The following is a 22876-nucleotide window of genomic DNA, read 5'->3' as shown; positions in this document are numbered from 1 at the left end:
ATAAAACCAATTTAACAACAACAGAATGAATGTTAAAACACAGCATTAAAACCGAAAGGCAGTATCCCATGTTAGTCTTACATAGAGTAGACCCATTGAAATAAATGGATCTTAAGTTAGGCATGACTAACAAGTGCCATTCATTTCAATGGCTCTACTCTAAGTAGGATTAACTACCTGAAAAGAGTAGAATTATTTGCTAAAAAGTCATCAAGGTGGCATGCAACAATTTATAACATCAAAAGCTGAACACAGTAAAAACAAGAACATTAAAAACAATAAAACATTAAAACAACTAGATCATTTCAAAGGGTAAATCAAAAGGAGGTGTCTTTGCGGCCTTTCTAAAAGCCAAGAGAGTGGGGGCCAATCATAGTTCTTGATAGTTTGCGGGCAACGCAGGAGAAAGCCCTTTTGCACATGCTCGACAAATGGGCCCCTGCAGGTAACAGTGTCCTCCGGAGGGCCTCTTCAGCAGATTTTAACAGTCTGGCAGGTTCATAACTACACAGGTGATCCTCGCCACGCTCACTGAAACACAAAGCCACACCCTCGCCATACAACACAACTGTGCCATGCCACAGCTCTGATGGAGCTACAGACTTGCTCCCATGGCTTCTCTTCCTGGTAAACCTCTCACCCAATTCAGTCATTCCCACTGCCCAGCAGTGATGGTGCCTGGGAAGTATGCAGGCTCTCCTTGGTCCATACTCAATGGAGACAATGATCCTATTTCTAATATTTGGGCCCTGTTCTCACTAAACTGGCACACCTGCATCTGTGTTCAACTTCAGACTGCAGGTGTGGGCTCTCGTAACGGAATGCGCCTTCATATGCAAAATTCCCTCCACAAAGAAAGCTAGATGTTTAAGGGCTAGGCAGGCTAGAGCCGTTGTCCTTGGTGTGCTAGCTTTCTACATGCAAGGATGTTTTTTGTCTGCTTTAACTGTCACGTCTCCCTACACCCAGAATTCTGGGAATTGTAGTGTGGTGAGGAAACTCAAAACACTCTGTTAGTGTTTTCTCACTCACAGACAGAACTAGAGCTCCCAGGACTCTCCGAGGACAAGAATGCCTGTTAGACCAGTTTAAGACTACCCTCCTATGCATACCTACGTGGGAGTAAGTCCCACTGAAATTAATATTATTATTTATTACATTTCTATACCGCCCAATAGCCAAAGCTCTCTGGGCAGTTTACAAGGATTAAAAACATTAAAAATACAGTGTACAGAGATTAAAAGCCATTTACATAAAAACACATGAACAGACAATATACACAAGAGAACACATATCTCAAACAACTTCAAACAAGCAATCTCAAGCAAACAACATAACCATAAGACAATCCAGGATCAATTAAAACTTATCATATGCTGCCAAATGCCTGGGAGAAGAGAAAGGTCACAACCTGGCACTGAAAAGATAACAATGTTGGTGCCAGGCAAGCCTCACTGGAGAGATCATTCTGTAATTGGCATTATTTATAGGATTTACTTCTGAATAAACACATGTAGGATTGCATAGCATGTCTATCGTGTAGGTACATTTGGAGGGAACATACATCGCAGCACTGACCTTTGGGGCAATCCTGATGTGGAAGAGTATATTCTGAAAGTGGTACCCGTCGCTTGCTTGCAGAACCACCGTGTCTTCTAAACTGCTGGATCCATCGTGGAGGTAATGTACAAGCCCCGACGAAAGGTCATCAAGGTGGAAGGCGCGCATAACTGATGGTGTGTCTCCGGGAAGCTTGGCTAGCCGTCCATGATGTGGAGGATCTAAAATGGCTACCGTCACATCCTGGGGATTATCATTGTCTCGAATATCAAGCAAGAGGTTGGTTATGGCTCCAGTTTCCCCTCTGCTAACGAACAGGGCTTCGTTCCTTAGCATGTACGGGGCCTGAAATAGAAAGACAGTATCCCGTTCTTTGGTTATCAATGCTGCCATGTAGGGATGCTGGAGATATTCGAGGCGGACTGAATTGAGCTTGGATTTCTAAGAATTCAACCTGTGGAATCCGCTGCAGAGCGATCCCCTGAGGCCGTGGACTTTGGTTTTTTTTTTTTTTTTTTACTTTCCCAAAATTTATTCGTAGGAAAATATGCATATTTCTGCTGAGGAAAAGTTGAATGGAATGAGGGACAATACGCTAAATTTTGTGTTCTAAGGTAAATTATGTAAATTGTTATGGAATCTCTTGTGTAATTATTTGCATAATTTTCTGCATGAATTTTTTTTTGCTTCTGTCTGTGAGTGGACAAGCAACAAAAGGCATCTGACAATCCGCGAAACACAGGCGAAGCGGATTTTACACAGTCCACAGATCCGTAGCGCCATGTATCTTCTCTGCTTCAAAACAAAACACCAAATCGTAGCTGTATCAACAACAGCTCAATTTTGTGGCCTGTGTAAATTTGGCAACCTGTGCAAATGAGCACACCAGTGTTCTTACTTGGTTTGCATTTATACTTATAGGCATTGGGGGGGGGGGGAATGGGCCTGCTCATTTGGTTTGAAAACTAATTCTGCCGGAGCAAATGAAAAGGAAGCGACTGAAGGGTTGATAGGTGAGGTCTGCTTCACCCAGACAAGAGAATGAATGGGGGATGAGGCGGGCAACCCATTTGTAATGGGATGACAACCACTATTCTGCTGCTTACGATGTCCACATTTCCATCGGTGAACATTAATCTATTTCAGCATTTCCCATCTAAGTGGTGTGCACAGTATCCAGAGCGAGCCATACAAATTCCATGTAGCAAACAAGTTGTCTAACAGGCAGTGGTGTGATGGTAAATGCTGAAGTGCACTAAAGTGCTCTCTTGAACAGGCAGTGGTGCACTGGTACATGCTGCAGTGAGCTCTCTAACAGGCAGTGGTGCAGTGGTACATGCTGCAGTGCATTGAAGTGCTCTCTCGAACAGGCAGTGGTGTAGTGGTAAATGCTGCGGTGCGCTGAAGCACTCTCTCTAACAGGCAGTGGTGCAGTGGTAAATGCGGCAGTGAGCTGCAGTGCGCTCTCTAACAGGCAGTGGTGCAGTGGTAAATGCTGCAGTGCGCTGAAGTGTGCTCTCTAAAAGCCAGTGGTGTAGGGTAAATGTAGGCATTTATCATGACTGTCCTCATAATCATGCTCTGAGGAGAGTCCAAAAATGCAGGCAGCTGTGTCGATCCGTATCATCAAACCAGTTCTAGCAGTCCACCAGGAGCAGGTCTTTAGTAAAGCAAATGGGTCTTAATTGCCCACTCAGGACCAAGTCACTGCAAAATACTTTGCATTACAACAGGGAATATTTTATCGTGTATCTTTTATTGTTCACTGCTCCAGAATCTGTCCAGATGTGGAACGGTATATTAATGTTGTAAATAAATAGGGAACAATATATTGTTGCTAGGAAAATCCATGTTCCCCCAGCTACAAAGAGAACTGCAGCTAAACTTGGAGGAAACAGGGCATTCTGAGGGGGGAGATGATGTCAGGAAAGGTTCCTCCTGTGCAAGCACTGAGTCATTGCTGACCCCTAGAGGGACGCCGCTTACGCTGGCGTTTTCATGGCAGATTATACCAGGGTGGTTTGCCATTGCCTTCCCCAGTCGTGACTACCTTTCCCCCAGCAAGCTGGGTACTCATTTTACCGACCTTGGAAGGATGGAAGGCTGAGTCAACCTGAGCCGGCTACCCAGGACCCAGCTTCCGCTGGGATTGAACTCAGGTCGTGGGGAGAGTTTTGGTTGCAATACTGCCGCCTACCACTCTGCGCCACACGAGGCTCTGAGATGATGTCAACTTCCTGCTAATAAAGAAGTTTCAGTGCTGTATCCCTGACTCCACTACATCACTGCTAACGAGCACCAGCATTTCAGCTTGAGAGCTATGCTCGTTGCTGTCCTAAACTGAACATGACATGCTAAAAGCCTTGAAGTCTAAGAGGCTACTACATGGCACAATTCAAAGGAACTCTAAAGGTGCAATCCTATGTATGTTTAGACAGAAAAAAGTCCTACAACTCCTAGCATTCCCCAGCCAGCAGTAGGACTGTTTTCTGTCTAAACATGCATAGGATTGCGCCCTAAATGCTTCTTCCTGTGCTATGCTTTGCAAAGATTGATGCATCAACCTCTTCAGCAGTGTAAGTCAGCAGTTCAAGGACTCCCTTTAAGAACCGGGCAGGCTGGGTATGTTAGAAATAACACTTTGTGAAGGACACGTGGTGAGGTTATTGCTAATGACTGGCTAAGAACTATTGTGCACGTATCTTCCAAAGGGAAAGGAAGAGGCTTAGTCTGGAAGCCTGAAACTGGATCTGGAGAGAAGGAAAACAGTATTGAGTCTACAAGGTAGGAAAGTCCAAGAGTATTGAAGACAGACACTTTTTCCCTTCAGATGTCTTAATATATATATATACATATATATATATATATATACACACACACACACACACACACATACATACACACACACACACACATACATACATACATATACATATACATACACACACACACTCACACACACATACATACAAGTCACAGCTGTCCTTTGTATTACCTGTGTCGATAAGGCTTGAACAGTGAACATTTCTGGTTCAGAGAAGTACTGTTGATAGCTGATCTTTAGAGAAAATTGGCCATTCCTATGTTTAAAAAATCCCAAAAGAAGATTATATGAACAGATGTCACTTACTGATAGGAATATTGGAACATATTTTCTTCCATCCAGTACATCAGGAACGTGCAGAGGAGTGGTGCATTTTTCTAGTGCTTCAAAAACCTGCTAAACCTGTTTGACCAGAGTCAATAGCAGGGTAGAAAATATGAACCTTGTTACTGCAGTCAACAATGGGTCTGTTTTACCACCTTCAAATCTTTACACATACTGAAATTTCACCAGGCATCACTTACACATTTTCAAGCTCTTTCCCTGTACAAAAAAATGAGCCTTGTGGACCAGAAACTTATATATATATTTAATAAAAATGGAATTTCTCAGGACACTGGATTCAGGACAATACCAGTTTCCAGTGTGACTGCACAATCGCAGAATACACACTGCCCTGATCATATGTTTGGTGGTACCACTTTACTTTTCTGTGACTGGATTAAATCAAGGGTGTTAAACCTCAGGCCTGCAAGTCAAATCTGGCCCAACTGGGGTCCCAATCCGGCCCTCTAGGGTTCCTTAAATGGCCACACTCCTTTCCCTGCCCCCCGTTCCTGCAACATCCCTGATTTAAATAAACTGCTGGATTATTTGTGAAAGGGGAAAGTGTAAAGAACTCAGCCCAATGTTGCGCTATTGGAAAGAACCCTCTGACAGCACCCTCACGTTCAAAGCAAGATGTAAAGAAACACCAAGTCACCTGGGTTTCCCCTTATCATGCACAAAGAGCACTCTTTGCTCTGTCACATCCTCCCCTGTGAAGCGGTCGTCCTGCCTCAGTTCTGTCTCCTTCCCACTTGCCACAGTCACTAGCCTGCCGTTGGTGGGAGGGCCAGTCACATGAAACAGTAAGTCTTCTCCATAGCCACCAGGACTCTGCACCTCCATGAAGGAAAAGCCAAGTGGCATGACCCCACCAATTCCTACCCGGAGTGTGCCGCTGGCCCTCAGAACAGGAACGTGCATGATAGCTAAAGCAAGACAAAACAAAACCTCCATTAATATATAGACACAGACCTCTATTATTATTTTATTGACAACTAGCAAACAGAGCCAGCTTTGCAAGGTTTGGAATAGCCCTTGGTTTGATACTGCAAAGCCTCTGAGCAAACTTACACAGCTGTCAGAGTTGGACACATTGTGCTCACCATATGAGTGATGGAACACCCGCTGTCACCCCTAAGCACAGCCCTTGCTATGATGCACAACTATAGCCTCCCGCTGGAGGGGTCTGCTCAGTCCATCCCTCTGGGGGGGAGGCTGCCCCACAGCCGTGGGGAGGCAGCACGTGTATAACTGCATCCCTCAGCCTATTACTCTCCCGTTGCTTCAAACTGTATGGATTGCAAAGCTATGTGCTAGTTAGGGAAGTCTGCTCCTAGTGGCTGAAGCTGTTACTGCAGGTTTCAACCTCATTTAAATGAATTAATGTGCTTTAAAAACAAAATAACCCCGAGGTGCACACTCCTAGAGTCCCCTTAATATGCCTCTCAAATTTCAGGTGTCTAGGTTTCTCGGTCTCGGCACTACGGTGCTGACAGATGGACGGACAGACAGACACCTATCCTCTTTTCTTATAGAGTTCTATAGGGCTTTTACAAAGCAGCTAGCCAATGGGGTTTTTAAGGAAAGGATGTGCAATTGTCGCACAGCTGTCCCCAGTACCTCCCCTTTCCAGCCCACCGTCAGCCTCCAACCTCTCCCTGCCCATTCACAATGCGGTGCTGTAATAGCAGTTAAGCACATTTGCCAAAGCAAGACCAAGGGCAGCTGCTGTCAAGACGCGTTCTAAGAGCGTTGGGGACGTTGTAGGTCTTTAAGTGCATGCGTGCGTGTTGAGGGGGGCGGGGAGACTAGCAGTCTCTAACAGAGAGCTTTCAGCATTTTACCTAGAATACCCATGGTGCTTTGGGAAGCGAGGGAAGCCATGATGGTTAGATAGGTATAAAGCCAATATGTGTCTGCACTGCAAGTGTTTAGAGTGGCTTAGCAGTAACGGCCTCCCCTCAAAGAATCCTGGGAGTTGCAGTTTGTGGGAGTGCTGAGAATTTTGTCCAAGGTTCCCGGCCGCCAGTGCACACATGTGCACATGTGCAGGCACATAGAGCTACAATTCCCAGTGTCCCATAGGACTGATGAAGAGAATTGAGTCTGTCCGTTAAACCAGACTGTCTGTGGTGAAGACAAAGCTCTTGTCATCAACCCTCCCCACAACCTGCGAGGCACATTATTGCTAGTCTGAAGTTACAAATGGGAAATCACAGTTGAGATAGACAGACAGTAACCCAGCCTTCCCGAAGCAGTGCCCTCCACACGTTTTGGATTACAACTCTCAGCAGCCCTGACCACTGGTTCTGCTGGCTGGGGCTGCTGGGAGTTGCAGTCCCAAACATTTGGAGGGCACCAGGCTGGGGAAGCCTGGTACAAAGAGTCCTGGAAGGTACTCACGTATACACTCCCTGCTCTGGAGATGGCCATGGAAGCCACGGCTACAGTTGGAAACACAGCGGCCTTCCTGCAAAAAGGCAGTGGCGTCGCAAACTCGGCACCGGCTCAATCTGTCACATTCCAAGCATCTCTTGGGGCAAGCTGGCATGAAAGGGGAAAGGGGCACAAGCCTTTAAAGGGAGATCAAACGCCACCACTAGGGGCATTCTCTCATCTCGGAAACAAGGCCACGGCTGTGTTGCTGCCATATTAATGGCCAATGATCCCCAAGTCCAGGCATGAAGGGCTTGTTTACCCACCATTGCTCTGAGCACTGCGAGAAGCACAGCTCCCTCTCCATATAGCGGGAGGGGCCACAGCTCTGTGGCAGAGTGCCTGCTTTGCATGCATGCGGAACATCCCAGGGTTAATCCCCGACGCCTCCAGGTAGGGCTGAAAAATCTCTTGGCACTCATGTCAGCAATACTGGCCTAGATGGCCTTGGGGTCTGATGCAGTATATGGCCGCTTCCTCTGTTCCTATGAATGTCCCCTTCCATTTTGGGGTGCATGCAGTCCTCTGCATGTGGACAGCAGTGCATACGCGCATGGACACATACACGCATACACACGACACTTAGGATCACACCTGATTATCTCTCATAATCCTGTATTATGTCTCATAATACAGGTTCCTTATCTCTGGGCGGCTTGTACACACGGAGTGACTGTTGTTCTAAACAATTCAAAGGCTTGGTATGGAATGGGACATATACCTGCGTTGCAGCAACAAAAGAGTGGTGTTCGCTTGTCCAGTATTAATAACGTTGCACTAGTTCAGCCTTCCTCAGCCTTGTCCCTTCCAGATGTGTTGCAACTCCCATCATTCCCAGCCAGCATGGCCAATGGTGCCGTTGGCCATGCAGGCTGGGAATGATGAAAGGTGCAGTCTAACACATCTGGAGGGAAGGCTGAACTAGTTATTCATTCTGAAAAAGAAATAATAGTGAACGTTCTTAAAATGCTCTGCTTTTCACAGCAAAAGCTTGGGGAGACTTAGAGAGTTCAGATGAGAAGGGACAAGGGTTTCAGCAGCATTAGAGAATGGTGGAATATGGGGAATGGATCTACTTCAGAGTTGGAAGCAGGGTGGAACAAGCCATAGGGAAAGAACAAACACTAGGCGTGATAAGGAGATGCCTTACGCTAAATCAGATCTGTAACCCATTGAGTCCAGTATAATCTGCTCCAGGTCGGAGCAGTTTTCAGAGATGGCAGGGACTGGACTTGCAACCCATATGCCAAGCATCTGCTTTACCATTGAGCTATCACACTGACCCCACAGGACACATCAGAGTACAACGTAAAATAAATAAGGTATTACGAGGTCTTCCATAGTTGTACCTATGATACCTCCTTCAAGTCAGTTTTTTAAAAACACTTTTTTTAAACAAACGAAGCATGTAAATGGGGATGTTGACTTTATCTAATGGGTGGGCTCACACATCAATCCTGAATTTTGAATTTTGCACCGCTAGATGGGAAATACTTTCCTCTTTCTTGTTCAAGCTGCTAACAAGCGTGTGTGTTTAAGCTTTAAATCCCCTAACTCTGGGGTCTCCAACATGGTAACTCTGGGCACTTTCTTGGCACCCGCAAGGCTCCCTGCCCCTCCTGATTTTTATTTTATTTCTTAAGAGGTTTTAAAATTACACGTATTTTTTTCTTAACTAGGAGACTTGTCATGCTGCAAAGTGCAATGTCACTTTGTTGGGTTCAAAAGAGTGATTTTGTGTTTTGGAGCTCAGTTTCCACCTCTGCCTTGTACTTCAGTTTTGGGGTAAGTCAATTTTCTTTTAGTCTCAGCAATTTGCCTTCTAGGAAATTAGTGTTTAGTGACCGCTATGGCAGCCATTTTATGAATGGGCAAGCCCTACCTGCAATGGAAGCCATTTTGTGAGAGCATCCACAACACTCTCTCAAAATTCCACATGCGCCCCCACTAACCCAAAAAGGTTGGGGGATCCCATGCCTAATTTATTCACCTGAGCATTTTAGCTCTCCATGATCTGCGTAGTATCGCTTCCCGCACGTCAAGATGCATTGCGATCCCAAGAGAAGGAATGGGGCTTTGCAGTGGGTGCATTCACCAGCGGCATGACACTGGAGGCAATGGTCATCGTCACATCCTGAAAAGCCACAATGAGACCCTTAGAAATGCATTCTTCCAGACAGAAATGTACAGCACAGATCTCTCCCTCACTCCCTTTCTCATGTTTTGATCACAGCCTGACTCCAAGAAGCTCAGTGCAGCAGACACAGGGCTATGTGTCATCTCAATGGTCCTATGCAGTGGTGGATTGCCTGAGAAACACTGATGTGCCCAAAACCACATGGTGAGCTCCACAGCTGAGCAAGGATTTATACCTGGATTGTTCATATCTAAGACCAAGAAAGAGATCTTGGCATTTTGTGGTGGACAACTCAATGAAAATGTCAACCCAGTGTGCAGTTGATGTGAAAAAGGCAAATTCCATGTCAGGCATAATTAGGAAAGGAATTGAGAAAAAAACTGCCAATACCATACCGCCCTTATGCAAATCTATGGTGCAACCACAGTTGGAATACTGCATATAGTTCTGGTCGCCACACCTTAAAGAAAGGCATTGTAGAGCTAGAAAAAGTGCAGAGGAGGGCAACTAAAACGATCAAAGGGCTACAGCAACTCCCCTATGAGGGTAGGTGACAACAGCTGGGACTGTTTAGCTTGGAGAAAAGGCGACATGACAGAGGTGTACAAAATTATGCATGGTGTGGAGAAAGTGGGTAGGGAGACATTTTTCTCCCTCTCTCATAGTACTAAAACCCTGTCAGGTCATCCCATGGATCTGGTTGGTGGGAGATTCAGGACAGATAAAAGGAAGTACTTCTTCACACAACATATAGTTAAACCACAGAATTTACTACCACAAGGTGTAGTGATGGCCACCAATTTGGATGGCTTTAAAAGGGGGACAGAGAAATTCATGGAGGAGAAGACTACCCATGGCTACTAGTTCTGATGGATATATGCTACCTCCAGTGTCAGAGGCAGTATGCCTAAGTACACTAGTCACTGGGGAACATGGGTGGGAGGGTGCTGCTGCACTCATGTCCTGCTTGTGGGTTTCCCATGGGTAGCTGGTTAGCCACTACTTTCTTAAATCAGCATTCTAGGCACTGTACCTGAACTGGCTTGGTATATATCTGCCTCCCATAGTCTTGTGCCCTCCAGATGTTTTGGATTACAACTCCCAGCATTCCTGACCATTGGCCATGCTGGCTAGGGCTGATGGGAGTTGTAGTCCAAAACATCTGGAGGGAGCCACCTTGGGGAAGGCTGCCTTACGTTGTGTGCCTATATTCACCACATAACTGTTTTGTACATTATGCATGTAAACATGAATGGAGAGTTCACAAACGGCCGAGCATGTGGTTTCCACCAATGAGCCAAGAGGGAAGGACCGAGGTGAGACGTAGCAAGAGCGCTCACCCCCACCAGGAAATAACAATAGCCATCAGTGATGCTTTGCAGATTGTGTCCCCTGAAAAAGAAGTCATGGAGCATTGCACATGATCCCCCTGCATAAAGACTTACTTTGGCATGTGTCAGATTCCCTGTAAAAAGCTGAGGGGCAACGTTCCACACAGCTGCCATCTTGGAGGATGTATCCCTCCATGCACTGCAGGCAATCAGTGCTCTGGGGGCCACTGCAGGCATTGCAGCTCCAGTCGCACTCTGAGAATGCAGAAAAGAGAGAACATCCCCCATGGAGCGCCTGTTTGCCCACCTGACACCCATCCATTTTAACATATCACACAGTGTAAAGCCACATAAGGGCAAAGAAAGAACAGCAGAACAGATGTAGGCAAAGAAAGAAAATGCCTACGGAGATCTCCTTAGAATAACTCGGATCCTTCTCTCGGGTTTAACATTTCCCAATTATGTTCAACATGGGCACGGGTGGCTGCTCTTCCATGGTCCAGCCGAGCCATCACAACGGTTGGTCCCTCTAGGTGCTCACAGCTGTTCTCGTCTGACATTGAGAACGAGCACACATCGCTCGCCGGTGTGTCCTGCCCCAGTTAAACCATAAATCTCTTATCTCCCCCTCACTGGGTCTTCTGGGATTTCCCACAAGCACTGCTAATTAAGCAGGCCGAATTGATGATGGAGGTGACATTGCCCCACAGTCAAAATGAATTTCAGAAGAGAAATGTCGCAAAGTTAATAACAGGGAGGCAGAGACATTCCTTGGCTCGCCTGCTGCTCTAGACAGCCGGCGGATACCTCCTGGGAGAGACATGTAATAACTGTTCAAGATACAGGAAAGGACCATGCGGAGCATTTATTTAGCACTAATAGGGCACTAGGAACTGTACAGGACAGGCAAGTGACATCCACCTTGCCTAGAGGGTTTGCAGTCTACAAGATGAGTTAAGTCAGGGATGGGATATTGATGATGGAGCAGCAGAGATAGGACAGGAGAGAGACAAATGGTCATGGACTGGCAGGTAAGGTGAAGCTTGGGAGCTGTGGCGTAGTGGAAAATTTTGAAGTGCAGGCGATCATCATGACAATCCCACAGCCACGCCCCCGAGAGGCGAAAAATGCAGGGAATCGTTTTGATCTATATCCACAAACCAATTCTAGCAGTTTTCATCTCTGCCAGAAGCAGACCTTTTATAGTGCGATTGGTTCTCAGTTCCTCACTCAAGATGAGTAATATCTAATACTTTGCATTACGACGGGGATAGGTCACAACTGTACACTGTTGCTGAGAAAATTCATTCCCCTGCCCAGCTACTGTGAGGACTGCAGCTAAACTCAGAGGGAACAGGGAAGGCTGAGTGGGTTGGCAGATAACGTCAGCTGTCCGCACTAATCAAAAAGGGTCTGGACTGCATCCCTGCGAGCCCTGGCTACAACACTGCGTGGGATGCTCAGGGAAGGGTATCTGGACAAAGAGAAGGAAGGAGGCAGCCTGCTTTATAGAAAGAAAGAAGCTGTTCTAAGCATATGGAAAAACACATGGAGACAGAACATGGGTAGAGGAGGCAGATCTGTGGAGCTAGGAAAAGCTGGTGCAAGATACAGCAGGCACCAACAAGATCCAGGAGAAACATGACGACGTGCTACAGCTCTAGGGGTAGAAGTCGTCCTAGTCAGCTACTGCAGAGACCCCAAGGGGACAAAAATGGAGATGAGGGAACCCTACAGGCTCATGCCCCCTCTGCAAGCTCAAGAAGGGTGGTGGTTATAAAAGGGAGCAGAGGGCACAGTATATCTCACTGACACGTCAGCTTCCAGATCCCAAAGTGAGTCCAGATGTGGCTGCAGAGGGACAGAAGGAAGCCAAGGCTGTCCTCAGACTCCCTGACAAGAGAAGCTTGAGTGGAGCGGGAGCAGCAGTATAAGACAGCCATCTCTAACCTGGCATCCTCCAGACGTGTTGGACTACAGTAACCATGATCAGGCATGACGGGAGTTGTAGTTCAGCATGTCTGGAGGGTGCCAGGTGGGGGGATACTGGTGGAAGAGGAGCGAGAGGGAACGCATATTACACTTGTCTCTCCAGCCCCAGCCATAACATTTCAATTCATTTGGCATGTGGAATACTGCAAGACCACATTTCCTCCCCACCATCTCAATGCATGAGATGCACCATCTCCCCACCATCTCAATGTTTCAGGGGTGCTGAAACAAAGCGTTATGGTAGAGACCTCCATGGTAAGTGGCTCTGAATGCTACAGATTCTTTGCCATGGAGAGCCTCTCTTAACCTGACTGCCAGACCCACAGAGTTTCGCCCACGAAAACCACGCCCCTAACCACACAAAACATCAACTCAGCACCCATCATCTTAAAACAGTGTCCAGCAGACCATATTCGTCAGGGAAAAGTAGTCTGGTAAACTCCCTCTGAATACAGAGTCCTGAGGATTTATTTTCCATTATAGGTTGGGTTTGGAATCAGGTAGAATTGGGATAGCTGGACTGTGAATTCGTTTAGGGTGACTGCAAAGGTAAGGGGTGGCTGGATTCGAGAGGTGGGGGAGAGGATCAGTTGCCCTTTTTGACTCTCAACTCCTTCTCCCCTGCTTTCACTGTTGGACAGCTTGCAATGAATTCTAGGATTCCACTTGTTTCTGCATACTCATATCCTGAGGTGACAAGAAAGCAAGTCAAGAGCCCCTTATTAATCAGGGGACTCTATTCCTTATTTTCAACCTTGGACTATCCCATTGATGGTTAGAAAAGAAGACCAGGAAAGCAGTTGTCTTGAGATAGCTAACGATATGGTAAACATTTTGAGGATGACAGACAGAAATCTTGAATGTAGATGTATTTGTAATATAAAAGGTCTGAAAGGGGTTTGTCCAAACTATTATGTCCAATTTTCTTTCTGAGAACATGATGAGGCAGGGTCCTCAGAAAGTATATGTCTTTAATAACCTCTTTTGAAATATGTATATTCAGTCTTGCAATATTTATAAATCTGAGAAAATTCAAGCGAATATACAAAATCTTATAGAAACGTTAAAGGCAGGGAGGCAGGTTTTAGAAAGTTAAGCTCACTCATCATTTAACTGAACTACTAGCAGAGCAAACCGCAAATCTTGACCCTTGGAAGAGTTTGATGGCTCACTCACACCATCGTTTACGAGGGAAGGATTTGTGATAATCTGTTTTTTCACTGGGAGCTGAAGCTCGTGACAGCAGATAACAAGGGGAGGGTGGAGTGAAAGGGGGAAAATGGGGTGTGGAAGGAAAGAAAGCCAAAGAGGAAGAAGAAGACCTCTGAGGAAGAATTCATTGTGGTTTAAACTACACTGTTAATTGTCGTTATTGTGATCCAACATGAGGGAACGTCTATGCGTCTCTTTCACCTTTGCAGGTCTTGGTGGAGAAATCAAGGTAGTACTGTGGTGCACAGCTGTCATACTGGCATTCCCCAAAGAGCAAGACTTTGGATGGGTCTTTGCAGGATGTACAACTGGTTCCTGAATCACAGCTCAGACATGGGCCGCTGCAAGCTGGAGAAGAAGATAAAGACATCATGGTGGATGGCAGTTAATTTGCAGAGCTGAAGTACTATGTCAGCCTTCCCCAACCTAGTACCCTCTAGATGTGTTGGACTACAACTCCCAGCAACCCCCAGACAGCCACTGTTACTATGGATGTCAGAGGAATCTGTCTGGGGGATCAAATTTGCCGAGCTTTCAGCAGCTCGATCCCCTGGACTCCATCTCGCTTACCTGCAAGCTGGCCCAACTCGTTCTCTATTGAGCTGGGCTAGCTTGCAGATTTTGGGGTGGTATTTCCCCCCTCAAAATCTGTATTTATACAAATTGCGGTCGTAAATATGCTTAATTTGCCCAAATTGCAGGCACAATTTGTGCAACTTGAGCGTATTTATGGCTGCAATTTGTGCTAATTATGGCCGGAATTAGCGTAAATTACACAAATTGAACCCACAATTTCGGTCAATGCTGATTTTAAAGGGGGGGGGACGACCCGCAAAAGTTCCTGGATTTTGGGAAAAGGCCCCCAGCTTGGCTTGCAAATGCAGGCCAAGCCAGAGGCTCCGGGAAAATCCGGTGAAACCCCAAAGGGCTAGATTTCCCTGCGTTGGCCATCCCTAGTTGCTGCACCTTAAAAATGAAACTACTCGAGGCAAGCCCTTTGGAAATTCTATCTCTCTGTATGGGGGGGTGCAGAACCTCTTTCAGGCCATTTCAGAGAAGCTCTTGGGGGTTGCATTGCAAGGGTGTCCAAGGATGAAGGCAAAAGGTGCAGGGTCAAAAAAAATCAAAATACCAGTGTATTGGAGCTTAAAGCTCTTACTGCGAATAACTAAGCCTGAAGAGAGGCATTTCAACCTTCTAGAATGAGAAAAACTGCATCAAAGCTGGCATACCACCAAATGATTAGTGGCTGGGGGAAAAGGGCTGGGGGAAAGGCCGTGGCCCACAGGGGACCCCAGATGGGTTTGGCACCCCTGCTGTAAAGTTAACAATAGTGCTGTGCTGAAAATTTCTCCCACATTTTTTTCGACCATTCTCATTCAAATTGATAGAAGATAAATTGCTTTCAAAAATAAATTCAATGGTGAAGAAATTTTGGAGAAATTCTCATGGGTTGGGGTTGGGTTTCTTGGGCTTTCCTTACTTAGGAGGTGGCTGAGGAATGAGCACAAATGTCCTGTTTTTCACTGTACGATTATCTCTCCAGCAGCCTGTAGCCACCTCAGCTTCCTACACTTCAATTAAAGCCCAGTTTAAGGCACCATGAAGTAACTCCTCCCATAGGGCTTTTTCAGATCAGGACGTGCAGGCAGCCTGGGAGGCTAGCAGTGATTTGGTGAGCTCAAAAACACCACCAAATTAAAGTATAAAACATCCTGAATGAGGCAGAACAATGGAAGCCTCTTTCGTGGAGGGAGAAAAATTCAGGAAATTGGAGGACAGATTTTGGCAGAGCACTAACTGTGCCTCATCCCTGGAGTAGATACAACATTGCCCTCACCTGCACTGCGGTGGACGCAAACTGGGGGCCAGCCTGCCAAGACAGTTGATGCTGTTGCAGCATGAAAACCCCCAAAACCATTAGGAAAAAAGAAAGAAGCTGTGTTACAAGCCCTGCCAACAGGGAGCCCTGCCTGGGAGAAACTGTTGAGAATTTTTCCTCCCACTGGAGAAATTCAGTGAAATTGTCTTCCAAATTTCTCTGCCCACAAGCAGGGGCATTGCTAGGTTCTTAAAAGATCCGGGGCAGAGGCCCATAACATAGATTTGCATATACGAGTCTAAGCGCAGGTTTAATATATATATATATATATATATATATATATGTGTGTGTGTGTGTGTGTGTGTGTACCAGCAAGTGTGTACACAGCAAGTGTGCTTGCGTGTGTGTATAGATTACAGACAGACAGACATACGAAGTGTGCACGACCCCTCACCCCACTTCAACTCAGACCCCGATTCAGCATTTTGGAAAACATCCCACTTCTGCTCTGGACAATTTGTAGTCGGACCACTTCAGCTCAGCAGCAAACCTGAGTCAAGGTTTGGAAAAATGAGTCTTTATGCTTCCTGTTGACTACCATGGGGAATTAGAAAAAAACTAACTTTTTTCTCTTGGTCAGAACTAGATGATAATTTCAGGCATAGTAGCCCCCTAGAAGGGGATTACACCTGCCAGATGTCAGAAAAATAGGTGATATTCTATATATCTATATCTATATATTTATATCTATATCTATATTTATATTTTGATTTTCTTTTAAAGGGAACTGCCAATAACATTTTAATTCCTTGGAAGAATTGGATAAAAATTTCAGGATTCTCCCATCAGAGGAGATCCTGTCTGCCAAATTTCAGAATGCTAGCCACAAGTGGTTTTGTGCAAGGGTGGCCTTGACGTTGTGAGGTCTCCAAAAGAGGACATACTTATCTCCCTAGGTTCCTTGTGGACCATTGTTTTGAAAATTACAGACAGCCTACAGTTGTCCCTAAGTAAGAAACCAGCAACGTTTCAGAAGGATAGGTGCAGCGGTTCATGTGGAAGTGGAGTTCTCCAGTTTGGGGGAGGGAGTGATTTGCTTTCCCTTCCATTCACACCTTCCCCAATAGTTTTTGGGTAAATTTGTATGAAAATGCACAGGTCATTAGAGGTGTCCCCCAGGCAAGAAACCTGCAAAGTTTCTGAAGGATATACATGCATTCTAATTTAGAATTACTAGAATTTATTTACATTTCACCAATGTAAGCAACAGGGGAACATGGGTGGGAAGGTGCTATTGCACTCATGTCCTGCTTGTAGGTTTCCTATGGGCATCTGGTTGGCCACTGTGCAGTACCATGCTCACAACTCAGGACTTATTTCTGAGTAAACATGCGGAACATCAAGGTGCAAACCTCCCTGCAAAAGTAACTTGTGCTGGAATCCTATGCACACTTTCTTGAGGGTAAGCCTAATTAAACATAATGGGACTTCTCAGTAGGCATACATAGGATTGCATAAATTAGCAATATTTATCTCCCCTCCACTTAAAAAACAAACCCCAAACTCCTATTTTTTAACTAAAGCTTTCTGTTCATAGGAACATAGGAAGCTGCCTTAGACTAAGTCAGACCCTGGGTCCATCTTGCCCAGAATTGTTGACACTGACTGGCAGCAGCAGCTCTCCAGGGTTTCAGGCAGGGTTCTTTCCTTGCCCTCCCTGGAGATGCTGGGGATCGAACCTGTGACCTTCTGCATGCCAAGCAGGTGCTCTACCACTGAGCTACAGCCCTTCCTATTGCTGGATAATGGCAACTGACAAACAAAGCCCTAGATTTGTTTCTCTGCAACCATGTGAACCCACTCTTCTCGAAGACTTGAGTGAGGAAAAGGAGAAAAACCAACCGTCTTGTCTGTTTGTATAAAGTCAAATAGAGTTCAGAACTTCTGTTGCAGCTCCCCTGCTAAAAGTTTGAACAGTTTCCCAGTGTGGAGAAAACAGGAGTTAAGGACTAAACTATTTGAGTTAATGTGGCCTCAGGGTGTTCATGTCATGACACTCCAAAAACTGAGCCCTTTCCCCCTTCCAGGGTGTTGTTGTTCAGTCGTTCAGTCGTGTCCGACCCTTCATGACCCCACGGACCATAGCACGCCAGGCCTTCTTGTCCTGCGCTCTCTCCCGGAGCGTGCTCAAGTCCATATTCATTGCATCAGTGATGCTATCTAGCCATCTCATCCTCTGCCATCCCCTTCTCCTTTTGCCTTCAGTCTTTCCCAGCATCAGGGTCTTTTCCAGAGAGTTTTCTCTTCACATTAGGTGGCCAAAATATTTCAGCTTCAGCTTCAGTATCTGTCCTTCCAATGAGCAATCAGGGTTGATTTCCTTTAGGATGGACTGATTTGACCTCCTTGCAGTCCAGGGGACTTCTCCAGCACCACAGTTCGAAAGCATCAATTCTTCAGCGCTCATCCTTCCTTATAGTCCAGCTCTCACAGCCATACATTGCTACTGGGAAAACCATAGCTTTGATTATACGAACCTTTGTCAGCAAGGTGATGTCTCTGCTTCTTACTATGCTGTCTAGGTTTGCCATAGCTTTCCTCCCAAGGAGCAAGCCGCTTTTAATTTCATGGCTACAGTCACCGTCTGCGGTGATCTTGGAGCCCAAGAAAATAAAATCTGTCACTGCTTCCATTTCTTCCCCTTCCATATGCCAGGGAGTGATGGGGCCAGATGCCATGATCTTCGCTTTTTTAATGTTGAGTTTCAAACCAGCTTTTGCACTCTCCTCTTCCACCCTCAACAAGAGGCTCTTTCGATCCTCGTCGCTTTCTGCCATTAGGATGGTATCATCTGCATATCTGAGGTTGTTGATAATTCTCCTGGCAATCTTAATTCCGACCTGTGATTCATCCAACCTGGCGTTTTTCATGATGTACTCTGCATATAAGTTAAATAAGCAGGGTGACAATATGCAGCCTTGTCGTACACCTTTCCCAATTTTGAACCAATCGGTTGTCCCATGTCCGGTTCTTACTGTTGCTTCTTGACCCTCGTACAGGTTTCTCAGGAGACAGGTAAGGTGGTCTGGTACTCCCATCTCTTTCAGAATTTGCCACAGTTGGTTGTGATCCACACAATCAAAGGCTTTAGCATAGTCAATGAAGCAGAAACAGACGTTTTTCTGGAATTCTCTTGCTTTCTCCATGATCCAGCGAAAGTTGGCGATTTGATCTCTAGTTCCTCTACCTCTTCGAAACCCAGCTTGTACTTCTGGTAGTTCTCGGTTCGCATACAGCTGAAGCCTAGCTTGTAGGATTTTGAGCATCACCTTGCTGGCATGTGAAATGAGCGCAATTGTACGGTAGTTTGAACACTCTTTGGTGTTGCCCGTCTGTGGAACTGGAATGTAAACTGACCTTTTCCAGTCTTGTGGCCACTGTTGAGTGTTCCAAATTTGTTGGCATATTGAGTGCAGCACTTTAACAGCATAATCTTATAGGATTTTAAATAGCTCAGCTGGAATACTGTCATCTCCAGTAGCTTTGTTGTTAGTAATGCTTCCTAAGGCCCACTTGACTTCACTCTCTAGGATGTCTGGCTCAAGTTCAGTGACCTCACTATCCTGGCTATCAGGGACATTCAGATCTTTCCTGTATAGTTCTTCTGCGTATTCTTGCCACCTCTTCTTAATCTCATCTGCTTCTGTTAGGTCCCTGCCTTCTTTGTCCTTTATCATGCCCGTCTTTGCACAAAACTTTCCCTTGAGATCTCCAGTTTTCTTGAAAAGATCTCTAGTCTTTCCCATTCTGTTGTTTTCCTCGATTTCTTTGCATTGTTCATTTAAGAAGGCCTTCTTGTCTCTCCTTGCTATTCTCTGGAACTCTGCATTCAGTTGGATATATCTTCCCCTTTCTCCCTTGCTTTTCACTTCCCTTCTTTCCTCAGCTACTTGTAAAGCCCCATCAGACAGCCACTTGGCTTTCTTGCATTTCTTTTTCTTTGGGATGGATTGAGTTGCTGCCTCCTGAACAATGTTACGGACCTCCGTCCATAGTTCCTCAGGCACTCTGTCTATCAGGTCTAATCCCTGAAATCTATTCGTCAACTCCACTGTATATTCATAAGGGATATGATTTAGGTCATACCTGAATGGTTTAATGGTTTTCCCTACGTTCTTCAATTTAAGCCAAAATTTTGCAAGAAGCAGCTCATGATCTGAGCCACAGTCAGCTCCAGGTCTTGTTTTTACTGACTGTATAGAGCTTCTCCATCTTTGGCTGCAAAGTACATAATCAATCTGATTTTGATATTGACCATCTGGTGATATCCATGTGTAGAGTCGCCTCTTGTGCTGTTGGAAAAGATTGTTTGCTATGATCAGCGTGTTCTCTTGGCAAAACTCGATTAGCCTTTGTCCTGCTTCATTTTGTACACCAAGGCCATGCATGCCTGTTATCCCCGTTATTTGTTGACTTTCTACCTTAGCATTCCAATCCCCTATGATGAAGAGGACATCTTTTTTTGGTGTTAGTTCTAAAAGGTGTTGTAGGTCTTCATAGAACCGATCAATTTCAGCTTCTTCGGCCTCAGTGGTTGGGGCATAGACTTGAATTACTGTGATGTTGAATGGTTTGCCTTGGATTCGTACTGAGATCATTCTATCATTTTTGAGATTGTACCCCAGTACTGCTTTTCCCACCCTTTTGTTGACTATGAGTGCTACTCCATTTCTTCTAAGGGATTCTTGCCCACAGTAGTAGATATGATGGTCACCTGACTTAAATTCGCCCATGCCTGTCCATTTTAGTTCACTGATTCCCAAGATGTCGATGTTCAGTCTTGCCATCTCCTGTTTGACCACCTCCAGCTTACCTTGATTCATTGATCTGACATTCCAGGCTCCTAAACAATATTGTTCTCTACAGCATCGGATTTTCTTTTCACCACCAGACACACCCACAGCTGAGTGTCCTTTCGGCTTTGGCCCAGCCGCTTCACTCTTTCTGGTGCTACTTGGAAATACCCTCTGCTCTTCCCCAGTAGTATATTGGACACCTTCCGACCTGAGGGGCTCATCTTCCGGTGTCATCTCTTTTAGCCTTGTGATATGTTCCATGGGGTTTTCTTGGCAAGAATACTGGAGTGGGTTGCCATTTCCTTCTCCAGTGGACCACATTTTGTCAGAACTCTCTGCCATGACCTGTCCGTCTTGGGTGGCCCTGCATGGCATAGCTTATGGCTTCACTGAGTTATGCAAGCCCCTTTACCGTAACAAGGCAGTGATCCATGAAGGGGCCCTTCCAGGGTAAACAACATTTTATCAATCAAGATGCTGCCCTCCCCGCAATCCACCATCTGAAGACTCTTATATCCTTAATTTTCTATGCTACAGCGTCTGACTCATGTTATCAGTTCCAGGGGGGTGTCATGAGGCTTAATTAATTAACATTTGCGATGCCTCTAAAAAGATATGTGGATTAACGGAGCGAAGAAATAGCTAATAATTAGATGTATGATGAGGCACATTTGCAAACTTCAAAATATACCAATGACACATTATTCAAAATGATAGGGAAAAGGCAAAATAAAATTTACAGCGTGTGCTACTTAAGGCAGAGCTGCTGTTGCAGTGTATTTTTTATTAGCATGGCTTGAATAAGTGTTTGTTTTTAACACAAGCCTGTTTTTGTGAAGTCTCTTAAAATCATATATTTTCCAGCCTACTCTACAATGGCATTAAATACCAAACATCTTGGATTAAGGATTATTTGACCCCTATGAAGCTAATGCTCAAACTTTTATTTTATTTGCATTTTTCTCCCTCCCCTTCCCTGGGAAGCCCAATCTCAACTGATCAGGCTGTACCTATCTTGATCCCACTGTGCCCAGTGCAGGGGCTGGGTCCACACAGTAAAATACATTCCACTGGGACTACATGGCCCATGGGCTGCATCATGCCTGCTGAGCCACTCTGCTGCGTCTCCCTGTGGCCCTGCCTTTCCCTCTTCACTCCACTGCCAGGTCAGTGGCAGCTGGTGGCTCTATTTCGGTGGGGCTATGTATCAATTCTGGGTTTCAGTCAGAACCAGCCAGAACTCTAAAGGAGCTACCCAAGGTGTTGAATCGATTCTGGGGATAGAGTTCAGCATCTTGGACAGCTCCTTTAGAGTTCCGGCTGGTTCTGACTGAAACCCAGAGTGGATTCACAGCCCTACTAAAATCAGAGCCACCAGTCTCCACTGTCCTCAGTATCATAAAGGTCTTATGGGGAAACTTGTGCCATCTGCTATCTGTATGCAAATGGGACCGGTGGCAGCTCCAAAGACACCAGTGGGATGGCCTCTCCCAGAATTTTACTGAAAAACACGGGCTTACATTTTAACGATAGACCAGGAGTGGGCAGACTTCAGGCTTGCAAAATCCACTTCATTTTTTACTAGAATCAATGCTTTAAGGCAGCTTCCTATACCCTTAAGTGTGTAAGGAGCATGCACTGTCCTTGACCTCCTTCAAGGAATGAGCGGCCCCCAAAGTAGATATGGGCACAGCCAGACTGCTCCAATTTAGCAGATCAGATGCCTTTTTTCAGCCCTTCCAAATTCCAACAAGTGTAAATTACAGGGGGTTTCCAGTCCATGTGCAGCTGACAGAGACCAGCACAGGGCTGCGCAATTGTAAGTGACTGACTTCCCATACTGAGTTCACTATCTTGCTGGTTCACAGCAAGGTCCATCCATTTATTTTATTTGTGTACAGGACTTCAACGTTACCCTTTAACCAGGGTCCCCTGGGTGGCAAACATTAAAAAAAAAACCCACACCAAACAAGCAAACACAGTCACAATATAAAATCACAGCATGGTGCGGGGGGGGGGGGGGCAATGAAAATAGCCTAGTATGCAAAACTCTCAGACAAGGCAGACCTTAAAGCTTCAAAACATCAGAAATCCTTAGAACCCCTGTGAAAGCCACCCAGTGGAACCTGGTACAAAATCATGGCTGTGTGTGTGTGGATGTTGTAGGTGGTAGGGACGGCCATCACGGGGAAATCTGGCCCTTTTTAGTCATTTGCCAGCTGAGCTGTGGGCTATTCCCCGAAAACTGGGAACTCTTCTTGGGGGTTTCTCCCCGCCCCCACTGCTTAAATCAACATTAACACAAATTGTGCTTGCAATCTGTGTAATTTGCACAAATTTCAGCCATAATTTGCTTAATTTGTGCAAATTGCACCCATA

General features: G+C 45.6%; 1 protein-coding gene across 1 annotated transcript in view; it reads right to left on the bottom strand.

The window, feature by feature from the left end:
• FRAS1 (Fraser extracellular matrix complex subunit 1) overlaps positions 1 to 22876 on the bottom strand; it is a 381912-nt gene that overhangs the window by 119627 nt on the left and 239409 nt on the right. Inside the window, exons 22-28 of the mRNA XM_084855428.1 lie at positions 14021 to 14167; positions 10730 to 10870; positions 9138 to 9281; positions 7115 to 7255; positions 5367 to 5637; positions 4556 to 4640; positions 1579 to 1905 (exon numbers count right to left, since the gene is read on the bottom strand). Of these exons, the coding sequence (XP_084711554.1) occupies positions 1579 to 1905; positions 4556 to 4640; positions 5367 to 5637; positions 7115 to 7255; positions 9138 to 9281; positions 10730 to 10870; positions 14021 to 14167 (1256 nt within the window). The remainder of the gene's footprint in view (positions 1 to 1578; positions 1906 to 4555; positions 4641 to 5366; positions 5638 to 7114; positions 7256 to 9137; positions 9282 to 10729; positions 10871 to 14020; positions 14168 to 22876) is intronic.

Source organism: Heloderma suspectum, chromosome 5, assembly GCF_057233095.1.
Source record: "Heloderma suspectum isolate Gila_16-S chromosome 5, 16-S_ref, whole genome shotgun sequence".
NCBI lineage: Eukaryota > Metazoa > Chordata > Lepidosauria > Squamata > Helodermatidae > Heloderma > Heloderma suspectum.
The sequence above is the reverse complement of the archived record's forward strand: the minus strand, read 5'-3'. Positions and strand labels throughout refer to the sequence as shown.